This window comes from Notamacropus eugenii, chromosome 4 (assembly GCF_028372415.1).
Source record: "Notamacropus eugenii isolate mMacEug1 chromosome 4, mMacEug1.pri_v2, whole genome shotgun sequence".
Taxonomy (NCBI): Eukaryota; Metazoa; Chordata; class Mammalia; order Diprotodontia; family Macropodidae; genus Notamacropus; species Notamacropus eugenii.
Genome location: NC_092875.1, coordinates 13,664,710 through 13,686,903, shown reverse-complemented (window position 1 = coordinate 13,686,903; position 22,194 = coordinate 13,664,710). Strand labels below are relative to the sequence as shown.

The following is a 22,194-nucleotide window of genomic DNA, read 5'->3' as shown; positions in this document are numbered from 1 at the left end:
TTTGAGTTCTAAATTTTTCCCCCTTCCTTACTTCCCCTCTCCCCAAGATAGCATGCAATCTGATATAGGCTATACATGTACAATCATATTAAATATATTTCCACATCAGTCTTAGAATATTCTAAAATATTTATAGCAGCTCTTTTTGTGGTGGCATAGAACTGGAAATTGAGGGAATGCCCATCGAGTGGGTAATGGCCAAACAAGTTGTGGTATATGAATGTAATAGAATACTACTCTGCTATAAGAAACAATTCTAATTACTATGAATTGGATCACAGATAGAAGCAGACCATTTTCTTTTGTATTATGTTTGGCTTTATGGTTTCTCCCATTGATTTTAATTCTTCTATGCAACATGTATTTAATAGGAATGTACGTGTAGAACCTGTTTGAGATTGTATGCCATCTCAGAGAGGAAGTGGAGAGGGAGGGAGGATTGAAGGGGAGGGAGGGGAAAAAATCTAAGATATATGGAAGTGATTGTCGAACACTGAAAACAAATAAAATTATTTAATTTAAAAAAAAGAAATTATTCTAATTGATTTTAGAAAAACATGAAAAGACTTGTAAGGAAATAATGAAGAGTAAACCAAGGGAACACTGTTAACAGCAACATTGTTCTAAGAACAATTTTGAATCATTAAGTCAAATCAACTACAAAGGACCTATGAAGGAAGACGCTTAAGGAATGTTAAGGGGTCCCCTGAATTTGTTTTTTGAGTTGCCCTGTTTTTCAGAAACACTGGACTCAGAGTATGCAGGAAGCCCCAAATGTGTCCAGGATGAGCCCCCCGCACCCCCCACCCAAGCTGACATAATGTGCTGTTTGCATCCCACGTTGGACTCCCTGTATGTCCTTGGGGATCAAGACAGGCTCCAGTCAGTCTGTGCTAGGTTGAGAAATTGCCACCCTGTAGATAAGCAAACCATCCTATCTTCATAGTCTAACACTTTCCCAAGGGAGAAGAATGTGGCTTTTACCATCACCTTGCCCCTCTCCTTTGGGAAGGGTTTTGTCATTTTCCCACCTTCACTGTACCTTTCTCCCTCCCGCATCACTCCCCTTTAGGTGGAGATTTGTATTTCCTCCTCCTTCCATTGTGGTACTGTCACAAATATGCGAACTTCTATATGGATCCTGAACTCCACGTGCTTGTTCATTTCTCTTGTGATAAACCTAGTTTTCTGGAAGGTTTTGTGAAGTTGTGATTTCTTGTTGACACTATCTACATCCAGAGAAAGAACTGGTAAATAGAAGTATATGTACGCATACACACATATATATACACACACATACATATGTGTATGTATGTGTGTGTATATGCATATGTATACATTCACATAGTATGATTTTACATATTTATACACATATACATACACATATTTGTGTCTAATGGTGCTATTATGTAGAGTGAGTGGGGAGGGAGAAAAAAATAAAAAGTGCTCAGCAGAGAGCAAAAGAAAATTAACGTAGAAGGAAACACAGAAAAGCAGGGTAGCTTTGAAAATGATATGTAGTATTTAATACATAGTTGCTTTTTTTAAAAAAGCAAACCGTGGTGTTAAACGGAAATTTATGGTTTTGTACTGAAATCCCCTTTTTATGTTGTGCTGTGTACATGGAGATGCTTTTTTTTTTTTTGCTCTTTTTGTATTTAAGTTCAAACTTTTTTAAAAAAAGAAATATGAGGCAAAATTTTCAGTTAAAATTTTGTTGGGAAGGGGAGGAATAAGAGGGGTTTCTGAGGAAGAATGAAAGGATATGGAAAGGTCACTGTGGTGAAGGAGCTAGCCAGTTAATTAGGGAGCTGCGAAAGCATTGCCTTGCAGCAGTGAGGGCTCAGTTGAGGTTATGTAACAAATTTGTAGTGAACACTATCCACAAGGTTTCACCATTTTCTCCACTTTCAATGGGCAGCCCATATGTAAGAAGAAAGGTGGCAGGCATGGGAGTAATCCAAGGCTGAGGCAGAGCAGGATCTGAAGGGTGGCAAAGAATTCAAGAGGCAAAGAGAATGTAGACTACTGTGTTAAAGTGCAGCCACACCAGATTAAAAAGTAATTGTCAAATATTTAAGGCAATAGAACATAGATAATATTAACATGTACTTTTTTTTGAGGTGCTTCCTTTTTTCATAAATTTTGTTCCCATGTAATAGTATTTTATTTTTCCAGTTAGAGGTAAAGATAGTTTTCAATAAATACATGTTTTTCTAAGCCTGCGTGTATCTTTATATCCCTGTTTTTATTTGCCCAGCAGGTAGGTGGTGCCATAATGCATACAGCGCTGGGGCTGGAATCAGAAAGACTCATCTTCCTGAGCTCAGATCCAGCCTCAGACACTTACTAGCTGGGTGACCCTGGGCAAGTCATCTCTATGTGTGGCTCTGGAGGGATGGAGGAGGTCACAGGAAATGCACAAGGAGAGAAGTTGGGAGGGTAGGATGTCTGAGGGAGTATCCATATGTATAGTATGGCAACAGAAGTTGAGAAGGAGAGAAAGACAGGGAGCCAGTCTCTGAGCTCATTGAAGAAAGATGGGAATTGTCCCAGTACTGGGTGGTAGGTGAGGATTGAGTGAACCTCAAAGGAGGAGGGGTTACTGAGTGATGGAAGTAGAGAGAGAGTCTGGGAGTGACCATGGACATGGGAAACAGAGTATTTTACTTGACTAGTTGGGAGAAGGGTCCTGGAGGGGGATAAGTGAAAGTGAAGCCAGTGCTGGAAATGGCGGTAAAGCAGATTGTGTCGTCAGGAGGGAGCCAGAAGATGGAAGTCATGGGGGAAGGGAAAGATGGAAGATGAATGTTTGTTGCCTATGGAGCAGGCATTTCAGAGCGCACAGTGAAAGCAATCAGTAGCTTTAGAGAAGGACATTTGGAATGGGAGGCATGGAGGAGCATGTGAATGAGCAGAGAACCAGATTTGAAGGACAGCCAGGGTTTCGGAATCATCGAGATGGGGATGGCATGACTGAGCGTGTTTGTTAATCATTGAGGAATCACTTGACATAGGTAGGTTATCAACATTCCTAGGAGTTTGGCCTCAGAGTGGAATCTTCTCAGGACATCAGGTAGCCCAGGTGAGGGGATCTTTTCTCTTGTCTCCTCTCCCTGTTGGCAATTGAGACTAGGAAACCAGCAGAGGGCACAGGATAAAATGGTATCATTTAATCAATTCTCATATGGTAGGAAGGAATGCATCCATCAATCAGTTTTCACATGGTATGAATTCAAGACCCTCTCCATGACGGACACTCTAGATTAGGAATTATTATTGTTTAGTCAACTCCAGCTCTACATGATTCCATGGACTTTGTCCATTGGGTTTTCTTGGCAAAGATACTGAAGAGGTTTGTTATTTCCTTCTCCAGCTCATTTCACAGATGAGGAAATGGAGGAAAATAGGGTGAAGTGACTTGCCCAGAGTCACACAGCTGGTGAGTATCTGAGGCTGGATTTGAACTCAGCTCTTCTTGACTCTAGGCCCAGGGCTCTATCCACTGTGGCACCACTCAACTACCCTAGATAGGTATGGTCTTCCTAAAATAACGTTCTGTCTCCCAATTCTGAACATCTTCATATATGCCTGAGTGGAATGCTCTCCCTCCTGACTTCCTTCATGTTCTAGCTAAAATCCAACTTCGTGCAGGAAGCCTTCCCCAACCTCTTAATCCTGGTGCCTTCCCCCTGTTGCCTGTCCCCTCTTTGTCTCGTCCATAGCTTGTTTGTCCATAGACTTTGCACATTGTCTCCCTCCATTAGATTGTAGTCTTTGGGGGCAGGGGCTGCCTTTGTCCTTGTACCCCCATCACCTTTCCCAACGAAGGCAGCAGTCACCACGCTGCTTTCACAATCAGAAAAGTCTGGGTTCAAATCTTCCCTCTTGCACTGTGTGACTGGGGATATGTCACTTCATTTCTCTGCCACTATTTCGTCATCTGTTAAATGGGGCATATCCCTATAGGCCTTCCCTCACAAGCCTATGAATCTCAGATGAAGTGTCTGTAAAACTGCTGGGTATCAATTGTCCGTTCAACAACTAACTTCCTTTTAGACATCTTGCATAGGATGCCCAGGAGACATCACAGAATGCCTTGTCTTCTCCCCTAAGCCTCCTTCCCAACCTTCCCTAATACAGTGGAGGACCCCCCTCCTCCCAATCCCCCAGGCTCCCCATCCTACTTTTATCCAAGCTGGTGCCAAGGCCTGTCAGTCTCACTTCTGCACCACCCCTCCGATGCCCTGGGCTGCCGCAGGCTTCACCCCTGAACCATTGTCTGCCCGAGCCTGCACCTGGGTTTGCTGCCTCCATTCAGACACTAAAGGGCCTTTCCTAAAGTTCAGGTCTGACCATGTCACCTCTCTCTGATCAACAAACTCCCGTGGCTCCCCATGGCCTCCAGGATCAGATACAAAATGGTATTTGGCCTTCAAAGCCCTTCCTGAGCTGGGCCCTCCTCCCTTTCCAGCCTTCTCCTACCTCACTCCCCACTCCATCCTCTTTGATCCAGCGCCCCCACCCTCCTGCCTGTCCCCACAGTCTCCCTCCTCCATTGACCCCTGACCCTCTGGCTTCCTTTAAAGTCCCAGCTACAGTCCTGACTTCTGCAGGAAGCCTTTCAGACAAAAGTGCCTGCCACTCGTTTCCTATCTATCCTGTAAATGGTTGGTAAATTATTTTGTTGTCCTGCCCCCCCCCCCCCCCCCATTAAACTCTAAGCTCTTTGAGGGCAGCGACTGTGTGTTGCTTCATTTTGCATCTCTAGCCTGGCACATAGTAGCCACCTGACCTGCTGTACAGAATTTATCAAAAGTGGTCTACACGGGCAGAACAAAGATCCTGAGCGCGTGAGCCAGGCCCCTCTCAAGTGTCCAGCTCGCTTTCCCTTAAAATCACCAGTTCTCAACTTGCTCCCTGACCAGCTCCCTCTGCCCCACCCCCACCTTCCTGGACCTGCCAAGTTGATTTTTTGGAAACACGCGTTTAGTTGCCGTTCTAGTTCCGTCTCCATCTGAATCCTTTGGCTCGCTCGGCAAAGGTTCTTTCAAGCCATTGTGGATATTCCACAGAACAGGACCAATCTGTACGGATACCTGGAGCCCCCCACTAGAGACCCATACGAGAGGTGTCCCCAGCAATGCTGCTTTTTCTGCCGCTGCACCCCAGCTTGGGGGCTGACCCTATTTTCTTTCACCTCCATGGAAGCCTCGTGGTGAGGACGCCCTTTCCACAAATGCAGACTGGCCTGAAGTGGTTGCCAGGGCTCCTCCATTCAAGCTGGCGCTCGTCATTCCCAGGAGAGCATGAAGTGCACTTGGGATTCAAAACTGGGTGGAACAACTTCACTTTCCTCACATTGGCCTCTTCTAAGGCAAAGAGCCTGAACCCTGTGGCTTCCTCAGCCCCTTCCCCAACCCCTACACCCCTGGGCTCAACCACGACCACGGAACATGATCCTTGGAGCTCAGGGGCCATCAACACCCTCCCCCCAAAAGAACCTCTGCAGCCCACCTCAGCCACCTGGGCAAGCTTCCCACCTTCCTCCAAAAATCCTTTTCACAAAGCTCAAGCATCCCTCCACGACCCCACCACCACACCATGACTGAGCGATCAGGCATTCTGGCGGGCTTGGTACCAAGGTGCGGCTCCCATCTGCCCTGGCTGCTCAGAGCTTGGCTTAGGCACTTCTGGTTTGGAGTGGACAGAGGCCTTGGCTGTGAACTCAACCATCAATACAGACACCCAACCAGATGCTGACTCCGGATTCTGGAGACAGGCCGAAGGAAATGGCAGGGCTCCATTGTCCACAGAAGAGGGAAGCAAAGGGGAAGGGCTTAGGTCCCCCAGAAACAGCCCCTTGCCATTCTGATGAGTAGACACTGGAGGCTGGTAGAATTGACTTTATTTACAGACAATGAAGAAAGGAAAACAGTCTTACACACATAAGCTTGGAGACTGCACAGCACACGGGGGTCAGTGGCACATTATTCTACGGCATTAGCTTTTTTTTTTCCTTAATACTAAAAAGAGGCTGGGGCACCTTCTGCAAGAGGAGGGCCAGCAATGCCCACCATCCCCAAGGGCCATCAGGAGATGAAACAGCTTGAGTTGCAGCAGCTCACGCCAGAGTCTGTACCATTGAAGGATTCTCGGGGTGCTGGGTTCACACCCAGGTACAAGCCCCAGCCAGCGGTCTCTGCACTGTGTGGGGGAGGGCCAGGGCCAGGTGGGGGGAGGAGGCAAGAGCAGCCATTTGCCACAAAGTGACCCCCCAAAGACCAGCCCCCAACCCTCAATGCCAGGCTCAGGCTCCACTCTTCACTGACCTCCAGGGGGTGGGGTGGGCTTAAGACTGATGTAATCTGTTCCTCTTCTCTCTGTCACCCTCCTAGAAGTGAGTGGGAACCTACTGAGGAAGACTGGTAGTGGGGTACAGCCCACTGTATCCCCAGCTGGGGTGGGGCTAACCCAGACAGACTGGGGGAAAAGGAGAAAGGGGAGGAGGCAAGGCAGCTTCATTCATTCCACTCACACACTTGGCATATGCAACTTTAATCAAACAAACAAATACGGAAAAAAAGGGAAAAGTCCCACATGTACATGAAATGAAAAATCTGAAGTGGAGACACAAGTCAAGCTGAGCGGAGGGAGTCCAGCTACTTTATGTACAGCTCAAGTTCCAAAAAAAGCCATCCTGTGACTATGTACAAAAGGGGTTTATACACAAGTCTGTACATGAGGGTCTATACATTTATTTTGCAGAAGGAACCCTTAGGTGCTGCCTCCCGGGGAGGCCACCTGCACTTCATTCACATATCTTACAAAAAACAAAAAAACAAAAACAGAAACAAAGACAAGAGGGCCCAGCAGACCGGAGGTCAGGCCAGGCCACCCAGCCGCCGCTCGCCAGGGACTCTGCCCTCCGGCCATGCTGGCTCACCAAAGGTTCTCGGAAAGCGGGGCAGAGCACGCCCCAACTCGCTGGGAAGCAGCTGGTGCCACCTGGAGCCCCAGAGGGGAGCCCAGGCATCCGTGGTGCCCACTGCCCCTTACCGGGCTTGGCTTCACTGCCTGTACTCCAGCTCATCCACACTAATGACTTTGGAGGGCATCGAGGGCAGGGGCTGCTGCAGCACGTCTGAGCCAAACCACTTGGCCAGGCCCACGGGGGAGGCGCTCCTCTGGCTGGGACGGTGCTCCAGCTGCTGGGGAATGTGGGGCAGGCCCGGCCGGCCCGACAGGTTCTGGGGGGGTGTCTGCACACTGATGGCTGTTCCCTGCGAGCCGGAGCCGGGGGGATGGAGGACTGCAGAGACAAGAGAGAGAGGCTGTGAGTGCACAGAGGTCTATATGGCAGCCAAGTTGGCCTCACTCAAAGGACAGTGCCAAGATCGGTGCTAAATCTGGGGTGTGTGCACCCTGCAGGGTGGGACTTCTCATAGGAACACAATGCCACAGTTTAACCATGGGGTCTCTAAACACTTGGGACATTTGAAATGGACTAACCACCCAGTGAAAATCTGGGACATGGCCTGCCCAGAGCTGTCCATTGAGTGGGGTCAGAGCAGAGCCAAGTCTAGACATGGTCACTCCTCACATGGGTGGACTCTACTCTGACACTGGACAGGGACCACAAAGACCCAGTAGCCAGGCAGGAGGACACCAGGACTGCTGTCTCCCCAAGGACCTTGAGATCTCCCCATGCAGGTGTGGTGTGGGCCAACCATGAGGTGACACAAAGATCCCCTGAGAGGAAGATCTGCAGCAGACTTGATGGCCCTCTGGAAGGACAAAGACTGGACCCAAGCTGCACCTGATTCCAGAGGGGTATAGTCCTCACACAGGAATGATGGGGGAAGAGAACGTGGGCCCCACCAGCCAAGAAATCTCTAAAACGAGGCCTGCCCCGCTGGGAGCTCTGAGGGAACCTTGCACTAGGGGTATGATGGAAGGGATTCCCAGCGAGTGAGCAGGTGTTGTGCTAACAGATCTCCCCTTAAATGCCTAGTGCCACTTGGCCAGCCATCCTGCCACTGGAGGGCACTGGGTACACCAAGAGAGGACCCTGCACACAGCTGGATGTGCCACAGCAAACAACAATCATGGCTCCTGAGGTGGGTTCCTTGTGTGCTGGCCAGCACCCAGCCTCCCGCCTAATCGTGGGATGTTTTCTTGTGCCTACCTGACCGCTGCAGCTGCTGCTGCATCACTGCAAGCTGCAAAGGCGTCCCTGAGCGAGGGGTCAAGAGAGGGTGACTGGCTGCAGGGAGGGGGTAAAAGGGCTGCCCTAGAAGAGGGCCGGAGATTCCCTGCAAATGAGACAAGTCCATCCCAGGAGGAAGCATACCTGTGAGAGAAAAGAGGAGACCAACCACTGGGTGAATTAGGAGTGAATTGGGTGAATCCTCAGTACCACTACCTAACAGCAGCAGACTAAGGGACAGGAGAGGTTCTTTTGGGTCATGCTCCAAACCTTTCTGATGGTTAAATCCCCAAAGCCTGGCCTACAGAGGCATACCTGAAGTCCTGGGACTAGTAGATATGAGGAGAAACCCACTTTAGGACCACCAAGTAATCCTGTATTTTGGTGCTAGAACGTTTCTCTAAGTCAAACATTTTATACTACAGATCAGAAAGCAGAAGTTCGGGTTTGCCCAGGGTCACAGGGTTATTAGATGGCGGAGACAGAATTCAAACTTGGGTCCTCTGACTCTAGAGAGAAGGATCTTGCATTTGGAGACCTTAGTTAGGAGTCAATTTGTCTAGTCCCTCATTACTGGGGAGAAAATTGAGGCCCAGCAGGTGAAATTGTCTGGTCTCAATGAGAGGAGGAAACAGTAAAGCCAGGATCTTTCTGCCACCCTGGGGGGGGAGGGCACACACTGATTGGCTTAGTGACAGTCACCATTCCACCAGGTTCTGCTCAGGATTACAGTCAGACAGCTGGGCCCAGCTCCCCCTACAAAGGGAAAACTCACCAGCTTGAAGCAGAGATGGCAGATGCTGAGGATGGACTCCCTGGGCTAGCATCCTTTGGACCAGTCCTGGGTGAAACTGATGAGCAGGCCGGACAATTGGAACATGGGACACGAGGGGGACCTGGTGGACAGGACGAAGGAAAGGTGCCCCGGGCACTGGGGAGGCCAGCGTGGGGGTCTTTCTGCCTGCTGCCTTAGGCCGATAGTCCTGTTCTTTGGTGAAGCGGCTGGTCTGGGACAAGGGGGTGGAAGATGTCGATCGCTGTATCGTGGACAGTTTCGGGTTCATGGGAGGGGAGGTGTCGCGGTCTGGATTTGCCATGGAATTCAACAGAAGGTTCTCTGTAATGATGCAATATGCGCTATTAGGACATTGGCCTGACACCCCCCAAACCACACGTTGGTAGAACCATGACTACTCAATGAGCCCTACTGTACTCTGTCAACAGTCTGAGGAGAGCTGGGGGTAAGAATATTCCCTGTTGGGGTGTGTGCGTGAGGGAATGATAGAAGGGAGGACAAATGGGAGGAGGGAGTAATCAGAAGTAAACATCTGGGGAGGGACAAGGTCCAAAGAGAGAATAGAAGAAATGGGGGGCAGGACAGGATGGAGGGAAATATGGTTAGTCTTTCACAGCATGACTATTATGGGAGTCTTTTGCAAAACCACACATGTATAGCCGACACTGAATTGCCTCCCTTCTCAGTGGGGATGGGTGGGGAGGGAGCAAGGGAGAGAAGTTGGAACTCAAAGTTTTAGGAACAAATGTTGAGAATTGTTTTTGTGTACAACTGGGAAACAAGAAATACAGGTAATGGGTTACAGAAACCTATCTTGCCCTACAGAACAAAAGAGAAGAGGGAGATGAGGGAAGGGAGGGCAGATTGGGGGAAGGGGTAATCAGAATGCATGGTGTCTTGGGGTGGGGGGAGGGGAAAGATGGGGAGAGAATTTAGAACTCAAAATTTTGTGGAAATGAATATTGAAAACTAAAAATAAATAAAAAAAAATAAAAAACAACAAAAAAAGAATATTCCCTATCTGCAAATGGGAAACATGCTCAGAAGGATGCCCAGTGCCCTCCAGGGTTCTTCTTTAATTACATGACACTGCCCTCTATTCACCCCACCTTACATCACAAGCACAGGAGCCAGAGACATGACCAAGGACAGGCTACAGAACAAGCATCAGACGGGGCATCGAAGCCCAGCCCTCCCTGCTCTTCTCCCACTGTTCTCCAGTCTAGACTGAAGGTGCCCCTTCCTCCCCCAGCAGGAGCTCCCTGTGATGCTCTGAACAGTGGCCAACTACAACCCCCGCCCACATCTGCTCGTCATGCTAGACTAGGGACCCTCCCCTCCCCCAAGGAGACCTTAGGATGGTCTCCCCAATTTAAGAGGGGTGTTCAGAAGCATGAACACTCTCTTTTTCCCTTTCTATGTGACCAGCTCATGCTTCATGGACATACAGTGTCTCATTTACGACTAAGGAATGGCTGAGAAGCCACAGAATATGGAGCACCCCCTGACTGGCCCCAAGTTCCATTTTTCTCTGGCTTCCTTAGTCAGGTCATTTAACCTGTTTCCTTACCTCTAAAACTAGGAGGTCAGGTTTCTGACATGGCTTCTAGCCTCCACTCTATTATCCCTGGGAGAATATTAGTGTTACAAGTACAAGCCTTCATCTCAGGTAGCAGTTGGGAGGTTAGTCACCCTCCCCAAGGTGATCTGGCCCACCTGCCTCCTGGTCAGTCTTCAAGCTGTCCAACCTGCAGTGTCTCACACACATACTGACAAACTGGACAGCTCGGTCATGATGCTTAATGATTCTGGATCTCAGGGCAGGGGGCTCTGCACTGTTGTGGAGATCCCTGAAGCCCATCTAACATCAGCTACAAATAGGAGCACCTGGAAGCCCTCCTTGGGGCCATCTTCTGGGACTGTGAAGAGTACCTGCCTGGTTTATGGAATCTCTGATGACGGATATGTGCCCAAAGAGACCTGGAGCTGGAGGTGTGCCCCCCTGCTGCCCTCTGAAACATCCCTATCTACATCTCCCATGAGCAGGTCTGTAACTGACATTCCTCTGGTGTGGCTTGATAAGGTCAGGATCCCCCCAGGCCAGCAAGCTGGGGAATGGCCTGACCACCTCTGGGGATCCCTGGCCTACATCGGCTGTTCTGCCTGCCCTGTGTGAGGTTCAGGATTGTGCTCACATCACATGGCAGAGACAGTGTGCTTCAGAGAGGGACTAACCCAGAGGACGTGGACACGGCCCCACCTCACTAATTCTAAGCTGATTCTATGCTCAGCCTCTGTTCTTCCCAGAAAATTCCCATCAGGGCCAGGAATGGAGGCTCCTTCCAAGACAGAGGGGCTATGGAGAGAGTCCAGGGAGAGGGCAGGAGCCCAGTTCAGGACCAATTGCAGAGGGCATTGGCTTGGTGGCTGTGACACTCACTCTACTCGATGGTCAGTCCTCCTGGAAAAGCTGTATTTCTACAGTGACAGCACACCCCAAGTACCCCAAGACTGGAGAAGTCAGACGAAGGCCAGTGAAGTGTCACTCAGTCCCCCAGGCAGCAGTCAGCCACAGGACCTTGACCAGCTCAGGCTCCCCCCAGCCTGTTTCTCAGCAGGACTTCCCTCCCGCCCCTCTCTTCTCCTAACTCAAGATAGCTCACTCAGCAATGACGCCTTCCCAATGACCAGTTCTCTCCTCAGGACAGACCACAAGGTCAGAGCCCATCCCAGAACGTGCCAGGAACAAGCTCTTTCACACAGTATTGCTCCCTATCGTCTGCAGCTAAGGGCCCTGAACTATGATTCCTCTTACCGATGACATCACCGCAACAAGTGTCAGCCACAGGCTAACCTAGGCTGCAGGGACCCAGAGACCATGTCACAACCCATCTGTCCCAAATGGCCTGGCACCTCTGACCAGCAACCTCCTGACAGCACGCGGCCCTGCGGCCCACAGCCCCATCGCTTCCACCACCCGCCTTTCAAGCCCGGTTTACTACCTTCATTTGCTCTCTGGCCTTCTTTACCATCGCTGACCGGCTTCCCAGAAATGGGGTCTTCTTTGCTCTTCTCTTTGCTTTCATACATCCTGCGTATCACTGAGGTAGGAGTGAAGGAAGGAGACAGCTACAAACAGAAGCAGCTGGAGTTAGACACCCAGCCTGTGACTGCCCACGTCCCACATCTGACTGGCACCCTGGCCTGAGCCAGACCAACGCCACCATCCCCCCAGGTCGAGACAAAGGACACACTCATGCCATCCTTCCAGACTCCAGGGTGTAGCCTGAGTCAAAAGGCGAATCCATCAATTAGAACAAGTGCCAAAGGGACCTTGGAGACCATCTAAGCCCAGGTCACTCTGGCCCTGTTACAGATGAGGAAACTGAGGACTGGGAGAAGGGAGGCACTTTCTGAAGGCCAATGGATTATCTTATGTGAATTCGTTAAAGACGGCGTGTGGAACATCAGCCCAAACAAGCCTAAGCACAGAGTCTGGGACAAAGGCCACAACATCATCCAGTGCCCCCTCAAAGATGCCAGGCCTGTCCTTGCTGCAAACTGCTCTGGAAAAGGTTCTGGAGTCCTCTTGGTGAGAGCCCTGAAAGAGGTCTGTCTGCTCAGTTTGAGTGCCCCTTATGTCCAGGAGGACACCCTAGTCCACTCCTAGTCTTTTCTCCTCCTTCTCCAAAAGAACCCCCAAATGGCTCCATGCTCCTTCTGCTGGATCAGGCTGCAATCTCAGTCCCTCTGGGACAGACAGTCCCTTTACAACTCCACCCCACCTGGGGGAGCCCTCTTTACACAAGGGGATATTTGATAGCTCCAGTCAGCCACCAACGCAGGCAGGAACTCAGTATAGCATGACCCACAAGAAATCTAATTGGAAAACTGAGCCAAGTCATCTCTTTAATCACAGCCATGGTCCGCACAAGCCATCTGCTGTAATACAGTGAGCTAACAAGCTTAGGCTGGTTCAACGGTGAACTTAGCTCAGTCTGGAGAAATTTACAGACCAGCCTCAGGATGATGATCTATTTGGTCACAGAAATACTGAAAGACCATCTAAGTCATAGAAGCAAAACAATCCAACGCTGTAAAAAGTGAACCCTCAAACCGCCATCAGGGATTCTCAAAAGAGTCACTCATCCCTGAAGTGATGGCCCATTCCTCCCAAGTCCAATTACATGGATGAGCTTGGTGGTTTTTACCACCCGCCTCCATCAACCTTCAAAACCCTCAAGAAGCTAATGACTTCTCTCCACCATCTCAGTTAATTGAAGAAAACACAAAAAAGGCCAAGAGGAAACAACCTGCAGGTATCTGAACAAACTGAGGTTGCTGAAGTAGGCACCACCACCTCCTGTCCTATACTCCACTAAGCCACAGTTGCTTCATTCTCAATGGAGCAAGGAACCCCATTCCTGAAAACTAGGACGTGAACTCCAAGGCCTCAGTGGGTGGGGGTGGGAGGGTGAAGCATCTCAGGGATAAACATGGACAAGGATTGCTAGAGCTGCAAGTTCAGAAGCCCAGCACTCACTCACCATACTTGTGACAGCAGGAGCAGGAGATGCAGAGCTCCCTCGATGCACAGGGGCTGGAGATTTGGCCACACGCTGCTGCCTGTCAACAAAGGTCAGTAGGTCAGGGACAGCAAGAGCTCTGGGCACAAGCCTCCCCCCAAATCCTGCCTCACAGCCAGGGCATTTGTAAATCGAGGACATCTGCAACCGGCTCAGTCTCTGCAATGTCAGGGAATGAACACCATGGTCCCTGCCCCTCAGGCAGCTCTCAGGGCCAGGCTGCGTTTCCTCTCTCTTCCCTCCTCTCTGCTCTGGTCCCACACCACCAACCCCCTTCCCCCTTCCCAAACCAAAGCTGACCTCAAATGGAAGCTCACCCAAACATATCCCCTTATCCCCACAGGCTGACTAACCCTTCCCGTCAAGCTGCTGCCCCCCCCCCTTTCCCAAAATGCAGAGGAGATGGGGGCCTGTCGGGAGACCAAGAGCTATGGTGGCCTATGTCCTCACCTGGCCTTTACCTTCAGCCTGGCAACAGGCCTTAGTCTCCCTTCCTTACTATTGCCCATCTCCTAGACATTAGACTCCATGGTCAGCTTCCATAGCTTCAACATCAGCTAGACCCTCAAACATGTGGAATCTAGGTCTGATGGCTAGAGAGTTGCAAGCTCTTCCAATATGGGCCCTTCCCCAGTTACTCAAATCTTCTCTGAACCTCAACCAATCCCCCTCAAGTGAGGGCCACTCTTTCCTCAGTCAAAGCTCTTCTTTCCAAACTGACCAAGGATCTCAATGGTCTTTTCTCAGGGCTCCCCATTCCAACCTCTCAGCAGGATCCTGTGTCACTGGCCATGACATTTTCTTGGAAGCTCACTGCTCGCTTCTCTCTGAGTTCCCATCCCTGTCCTGTCTGTCCACTCTTCAGCCTCCTTGACTGGCTCACCAATCCCTCTAATTCTGGGTGCTTCCCAAGGGCCTGTCCTGTGTCCTTTCTATGTTCACTTGGTATAACTTCATCAGCTCTCATAGGTTTTACCATCATCTCTGTAATGCTAAATCAAGGAGCTCTTCATGTCCAACCCAAATCTCTCCCTGATTTGGGAGGCCTATTGTGCCCCTCAAACCTCTCAGCCTCAGCACATCTAAGACAGACCTCACTTTTCTACCCAAAGGCAGCAGCCATCTTTCCAGGCTCAGTGACCTTGACCTCTTCTTCCACCTCAGAAGTATCTAAACAGCATCCAGACTTTTCCATTTCTCCCTCACCCAGAAAGAAACCACCTCAGCTCAATCCCCCTCACCTCTAGCCTTGGCTATATATGGCATTGGCCTCAAGTGTCACTGCTCTCCAATTCATTTCCCCTTTAATGATTTTCCTAAAGCACAGTAAGAAAGTGGTTTCCCACTTGAGGATGAAACACGTAGGAACCCATCTGGATTTCAGACCCTCTCCAATCCAGTTGTGGCCTATCTCCCCAGTCTCATACATCACTCACTTGTCCCATTGCTGTATGGAGCCAGCCCAGTCAAACCCAGGCTTTCCTCTGTGCTGGCTTCCCCCTCTCCCCCAAAAAATTAAAACAAAAGAGCCTCAGAGAGGCCCCCAAGGCTGGGGGGGGGGGGCGGGGCAGTGGGCAGGTCTCACTGTTTGCATTCCTAGCATTTGACACACTGAAGGCATTTAATAAATGCCTGCTGATGGATGTTTGTGCATGGGTTGTCTCCCTACATCCAGAGAATGCTTTCTCCTCACCTGCCTGCTGAAGCCCTTCTTTGAGACACACTGGGATAAAATGGGCCACAGACTGGACTGGAGAGGCAGAACTTGGGCTTCATCGGGTTTCCACTCCTGGACAGTTATCCCTCACTTCCTTTAAAACAAGGCAGTCATAGCGTGCAGTCTTCCCAACTCAGCATCCTCACATCCGCCGGTATCTGAGGCCTAGAGGAGCTCACATCTCCAGCTCCAAGTTCTCTCTCTCCTCAAACGTTCCTTCTTTCACTTGGACCACGTTTTCACCTTCGGTCATTCTTGCATCTAGACCTCCCTATTCTCACTTGTCAGCTGAAGGGTTTGTGGCCTCACTGGCTAGTCCAGAGCTGCCAGGAATAGCAAACACTACAGTACCTGAGACCTAGACAACATGCCTAAGGATAAATGAAGCTCAGCACCCACTTGCACTAGAAGATGCAGATGGGAGATTTTTATTTCCAATGCTGACAAGAAAGTTACCCAGCATACAATGGAGATTGTAATGCTTGTTTTTTAACCCTATCTCTGGACAAAGCAAGGGTCACAAGTCCCCACAGTGGCCTCTGGTGAAGGCCTCGAGAGGGTCCAGGGACCTCCCTCCTCATTCCTCCTTGCTGTCTTGGTTCTTCATCCAGGTCACCCTACCTCATTAGGAGTGTCCTCCAGGGCTCTGAGGGGGGCCCTCTTCTGATCTCCCTCTGCATTATTTTGCTCAATGATCTCATCAGCTTCTGTGGATTCAGTTCTCCCTACGAGGACTCTCAGACCTATCTAGGGTGTCCCAAAAGTCAGGGCTGGGGTGGGGTGGTACTTTAAAACTAGTAAGGCTTTAACAGCTGAAAACTGCTCCAAGATTTCTTCTGTCTCACACCAAACATCCTAAACTGCACATCCCATGGATGATAAACTCGCCATGTTCAAAACAGAACTCTCTCTCCTGCACATCCTCCTCACCACTCTGGGGGTCTCAGGGTCATCCATCCCTGATTCTCCCCTCCCCCCACATCCAAGTCTTGCCTTTGCTTTGCTGCAGTCTCTCGTCCACACTTCTTTCTCTCTGCTCTACTTCTGACTTCTCATCGCCTCTCACCTGGAACCCAGAAGCACCTTCTGCCTAGGGTCCTGTCTCCAGCTTCTCCCCCTATGCTCTCAAACCTAAGTTTGTCCCTGTGACCAAAGCTGGCTCCCTACTGCCATCAGGAGAGACAGAAGTCCTCTTTCCTAGCTTGATCTCTCCTCCTTTCCCCACCTCCTTTCCACAAACTCTTCTCAATGTTCCCCTAAAGACCTGACATATGCTGTCTCCATGATGGGAATATTCTCCGTCTGCAGGTACTTTTTGCAGTCTCCCCAGCTGTGGCCTTCCCCTCAGATGTAACCCTTCACCTACTCTGTATCCATCTCATACATTTCTAGCTACTGACATGTCTTCTTCCCTTTAGAATGGCAGCTCCTTGAGGGCCAGCCTCTGACAGCTTTTCTACATTCCGCAGTGCTTAGCCCCGGACTACTACTCCTAAGTGCCAAGTACACAGAGGCCAGTTACTGGCCTTGCCTTCGGTCACACAAGACAAGGACGACTGGTGAACACAGCCTTCTATCCACTGTCTCAAATCCAACAGGAAAAGAGCTACCACCTCCAGAAGTGAAGGCGGCCAAAGCAGCACCTCACAAGAAAGGAGAGCAGTGACCATCCTGCACTTCACAGAGGAACATGCTCAGGTCCAGAAGGCATATTTTCATTCTGACTGCTGAGATTCCCACATCCATTCACTGATAGACATGACATACGCCCAAAACAGAAACAACCCAAGACAAAAGATTAGCTGCCAGTGTTGAGGAGCTAGGGTATCAATGGCAGCTCATGCTCCCACAGGCATCTAGACTCTAGTCACAGCTTGCAGAGGTTCAAGGGCCAAAGAAGAAAGTGGTGAATCCCAGGTCTGGCATTCAAGGCTTTTCCAAATCTGGCCCCAATCTGCTTTTCTCATCTGGTCTCCTACTAGTGCCCCTAAGTTCCAGCCAAACCAGATGCTTTTTGTTAATCCCTCCTCAATGGATTCTTCCTGTTCCAGGCTCCTCTCCCTTTTCTGTCACACCTTGTGCTGAGGAATGCCTCATCCTCCGCAAAGCCTGCCCCAAGTCCTTCCCTCCTAACTCCTCAAACCACAGAGGAGAGATCTGCATTCATCCTCTTCCATTCTTACTGGTCATCAGTCTACACATCTCCAGTGCCCCAGCACATCCCAGGTATTGAACTATGGGGAACCACAACTGGTTCTGTTTTGTCTCCCCAACAGCGCACAGGGCCCCCCCCTTGAGGAGGCACTTCATACTAGTGCCCCCCTTTTGCCCATGGGCAGCCTTTCGAACTCTCTCCACAGCAGTCTGGTCTGGCTCCTAACTTACTTGCTGCTGTCAAGTCTCTCCAGGTCATCCACTAACCATACCCCCACCCCTAGACGCCCGTTTTCTTATCTCTCCAGGAAGCGTCCCCAAACTACAAGACTTTTCCCCACTAAAATGGAAGGACAGGGGCTGGTCTCCCTTCTGTCAGTGTACCTAGCCCACACACAAGTGCTAAATAAATGCATCAAAATTCAAGTATCCACAGCAGCCTGGTCAACAAGCTGAGATCCCTGAGTACCTGTGTATCAGACAGGCACACAAAGAACAAACCAATTCCTGCTTCCAAAGAGCTTAATCAATAATTCATGCATTTTCACGTCACCCAGCTCAGGCCTGTAAAAACGCACCTGTTCCTAAAGCCGTCTCTGTTTTTGTCCATCTGAGGTTTGCCGAAGCCAGGCTGATAAAAGCTGGCCGCCTGCATGGCTAGCTCGTGGGGCAGACCAAGCCCCTCCAGGGTTGGGTGCTGCAGTTCCAGCTGGCTCATCTGCTCAAAGGCAGAAAACAGGTCAGCAAGAAATCAGGAGGCTTCCTCCACAGTGCCCCACCCCCTCTAGGGACAAGGACTCTAAAACATACTCTAGAGGCATACTACGTCTACAAACAGCATAAAGGATAAGCCAGTATAAATCAAGTCATGTAAAACCATAATTCTACAAACTCCTCAAAGCTAGGGGAATAGATACAGCAAGACACACAACAGGCACCGGCTTCTCAAGGAGCTCAGCCTGACCTGTGCAGCAACAGGGCTCATTGTTTTCCGCATTCCATGAAATGGATCTCCAAGCAACTGCTGAGAACTGGGTCCAAAACCTGCACAGAACATGAGGAGTGACGGAGAATGTCAGATGTAACAGGACACCGAGGGTGTAAGACCCTAAAATTGACCCCATGCCATCAAAAACTATCCTCAAGCCACATCACCTCCCTTGGGCTCTACAGGCAGGACAAGGGGGGGACAGCCCTGAGCAATGGGTGCAAGTTCCAGTGCCAAGGGGCAACCTGAGCAGCAGATGTTCAGGGGTCATCTCACTTCAGGCATGATAATTATTCCACAAGACTAAGTGTCTATAGGGTGACTTTCTAGAGCGCCCTCTTCCCAATATTTACCCAGGATTCATTCTATCTATCAAGATTTGTGTTCTTGTCTCACCCACAGAAGATAAACTCTCAGAGGGCAGAGATAGCTTCAGTCCTCCATTTTCCCCCCAGTACTCATCCTCCAGTCAAGGAGAGGCCATCAGGCTGCATCTGACCAGACCCAAGAACAAATCCAAAAAGCCCAAGACAGCCGCTCCCCGCCAAAGGTCCAATTTGTTCCTTCATCCTCCCTCAGGGTGGGACTCAGGACCTGACTACAGGTCAAGTTTAAGAAACCCTGCAAAGGAAGGTCCATTTCCCCAGGTGTTTGCAAATCTGCTTGTGAGGAAGAAGGCTTTAAGGCCTGATGAGGACCAGAGAAAAAGGATAACCATTTATTAGTTTTACAGAGAAATGAAGGCTTGAAGAGGCCAAGGTGAGACAGCTAGGCCATGATGGAAGAACTAAAAACAAAAAAAAAAAATGAGGCTGAATCCTGACTCTGACACTTGCTGGACAGCCAGCAAGTCCCTGCATCTCCCTAAGCCTTAATGTCCTTATCTGTAAAATTGACTTCTACTTATACTATACAATGTCCTTCATGTGCTAGTGAGGGAAGGTCCTGGGTTAGCCTCCAAGCCTCACAAACACACAAGCCGCTAATGGTAACACTGAGCTAGAACCAAAATCTTGTCCTGGAGCCTCTGACCACTGTAAGCTGCCCTGGCACATCCTGCAGAGTCAGAGAACCACGTCCTCTCTCTCTTCTGGGGCAAAGCCTGCACAGAGAGAACAGACATGGTCTAAAGAGTTTTCGATCTAAGCAGAGGCCTACTTACCGATGGGTGAGGGTATCCTTGGGCGCAAGTAGTCTGTGGAGGCTGCTCGAGTTGGAAACACCTGTGAAATGGGAGGAGAGGGGGCTCTCTGGCCCAGCAACGATGCTGTCGGCTCCAGGCTCCCCATAAGGCCACTCAGGAGATGAGAAGAAGCAGGTCTTGTAACTGGTGGACCGAGAAGCTCCTGGACAGAGAGGGGATCTGAGCAATGAACAGCACTGGCTTCTTCCCCCAATGTTGTGCCCAAAGTGTGCACATGTGGGTCCCCCCTCAGCTGAATGCCCAAGAAGTACTTCCCACAATGTGCCTGGGGAAAAGACTAAGTCCCTCATGACAAAGTAAATATCTTCTGACAACACATGCAACACAGACGTGGCACTGCATAGCTGGCCGCACTCCACACAGCAGGCAGGGCTAGGCCCGGTAGGACACAGTCTGTGGGAGCCTCTAACTACTGCCCAAAGAGGAGAGTGACCTTGCAGTCAGTGGGACATCCCCTCCTTCCCTAGAAAGGGCCAGGTGGCAGGAAGGCAAGTCCAACAGAGCTGGTCCAGCCATCTTGAGGTCCTGTCAACTCAGACCTCAGGAGCTTAGCATGATGGGGGAAAAGGCTCCTCAAGCCAGGTTTAGTATAACTTTCATCTTCTCTCCTCTCAGGTTAACGAAGTAAGAACAGGGGACTTAAGTCCACATACAAGAGATGCAAATTTTAGCCTCAGAAGAAGTACCTGTAAGATGTTCTTAGGGAGAGGCTGCCCTGGAATCTCAGCATGGGACATCAAATGGCTTTCAAGGTTTCGCTAAAAGTCAGAGGAAAGTATCATTTAACCTCTGTGCACATACTTAGCTCAAGTTAAAAGTCAAGGAAGATGAGAAAAAGACCATCCCCTGGCCCCCCCACCCAAACCTCACTGTAACTCAAACTGCATGAACCTGGACACCCACACCCATACCCACAAGGCTGCCGTGCTCTGAGGCTCTGCAAGAGTGGAGAGGAAGGTCTGACCTAACAACACCATCCTCCTGGCTCACATTTGCAGACACCAGTCCCGGAGTTAGCCTCATGCTGTTGTCTCCAACGGCAATGCTACAGTCACATAGACACAGCCTGCAGTGAAGGGCTAAGGAGAAAGTGAGTGATGCAGCCAGGACTCAGGCTGGCCAAGCGTCAGTCATATTTCAAAGGGCACTCCAAGTGACAAACATCAATATACCTGCTTTATGGGTGTGGAATGTCCACCCTGGCCCTGCTCCAATGTTACTTGGTCCACTGAGCTTTCAGCATCTCCCAGCTGCTGTTCTGGACAAATCTCCTTGTATTCTTGCCCTCCTTAGCTCTCTATTCTAACAGCATTTTACCCATAACTCTCCTGGGCACTTATACTTCATTGTCTATTAGGGTGATCGAGGCATCCTGACCCTCTAAGCCAAGGAAAGATTTGTACATCCACAGAGCCCAGGCCTCTGTCTGCTGGACATCTGAAAGACTTACTGAACCCAAGTTCCTGTCTTCATTTCTCAACCAAGATGAAAAACAAGGCACTGGAGAGACAAGTGGGCCCTTCCTTTTCTGATATTAGGCACAGGCAAGATCCACCACCATTCAAACTTGAACATGTTAGGGGAAAAGCAATGGAGATAGCCCTGAGCTCCTGCAGGGGCTGGGAGGCCCTGACCAAGCGAATTCCTCAGCATAGAGCACAGTGCTTACCCTACGGCAAGGGGGCCAGGAGGCCTCCTTTCCGCTGGTCAGGGAGGCAGGGGCAAGGAGTTGCCTCCCAAGCAGGTCTGCAGCTGCCACAGTCAGCCTTAAACCTGGTTACTTTTCCTGATGGTTTAGGGACTGGATTGAAGCACAAATAAATCACAGGCTCTCACCAAGGAAGTGGCCAAGAAAAAGAAGTTATTTTAGACCCGTAACTCCTCACATTGTCCAACAATTCAAATCTGAATCCAAGCACAACAAATTTCCACTTGTACAAAGAAAACAGAGTTGAAACCCTAGTGATGATGTTGGATGGCAATGTCTCTGAGTGCCCATCCAGCTACAAGGAAGCAAACCCAAGAACTGCAAGTATCTGTGTCGACTCGGGAGTTCAAAGAAGCCATTTAGTTCTAACTCTTTCCCCCAAAAGCCCTACTCATAGGTGGGGCTCAATCAGATCTCCTATTGAGGCCTTCACTGGAGAAAAGGCAAACATGAATGATCCAGGGCAGCTACAGTACAGTGGATACAGTTCTAGTACCAGGAGTTAGGAAGACCCAAGTTCAATCCAGCCTGGGACACCTGCTAGCTTTGTGACCTTGGGACAATCTTTTAACTACCGTCTCAGTTGCCTCATCTGCAAAATGCTATCGTAACAGCACCTGCCTCCCAGGGTGGTCGAGAGATCAAATGAGGTAATAACTGTAAAGCACTTAGCTCAGCACCTGGCAAGTAGTCAGTATAAAATAAATATCAGTGATTATCATCTTCCTCTTTAATGAATCCATTCCAGAAAAGGTATCAGCGCATTTTATTAATTAATACAGGATACATAAGCCTGGAAACAGAAAACCCAAACATGACACTGCAACATGGG

At 49.8% G+C, this 22,194-nt stretch overlaps 1 protein-coding gene across 2 annotated transcripts in view; it reads right to left on the bottom strand.

Moving 5' to 3' along the window:
• Positions 1–5,891: 5,891 nt before the first annotated feature.
• The window catches only part of EIF4ENIF1 (eukaryotic translation initiation factor 4E nuclear import factor 1), a 46,038-nt gene continuing 29,735 nt past the window's right edge, over positions 5,892–22,194 (bottom strand). For both annotated transcript variants that reach the window (XM_072599885.1, XM_072599886.1), the window contains exons 11-19: positions 20,341–20,412; positions 19,613–19,796; positions 18,427–18,506; positions 18,041–18,180; positions 13,553–13,631; positions 12,008–12,134; positions 8,985–9,326; positions 8,189–8,353; positions 5,892–7,312 (exon numbers count right to left, since the gene is read on the bottom strand). In XM_072599885.1, the coding sequence (XP_072455986.1) occupies positions 7,071–7,312; positions 8,189–8,353; positions 8,985–9,326; positions 12,008–12,134; positions 13,553–13,631; positions 18,041–18,180; positions 18,427–18,506; positions 19,613–19,796; positions 20,341–20,412 (1,431 nt within the window). In that variant the 3' untranslated portion in view covers positions 5,892–7,070. The remainder of the gene's footprint in view (positions 7,313–8,188; positions 8,354–8,984; positions 9,327–12,007; positions 12,135–13,552; positions 13,632–18,040; positions 18,181–18,426; positions 18,507–19,612; positions 19,797–20,340; positions 20,413–22,194) is intronic.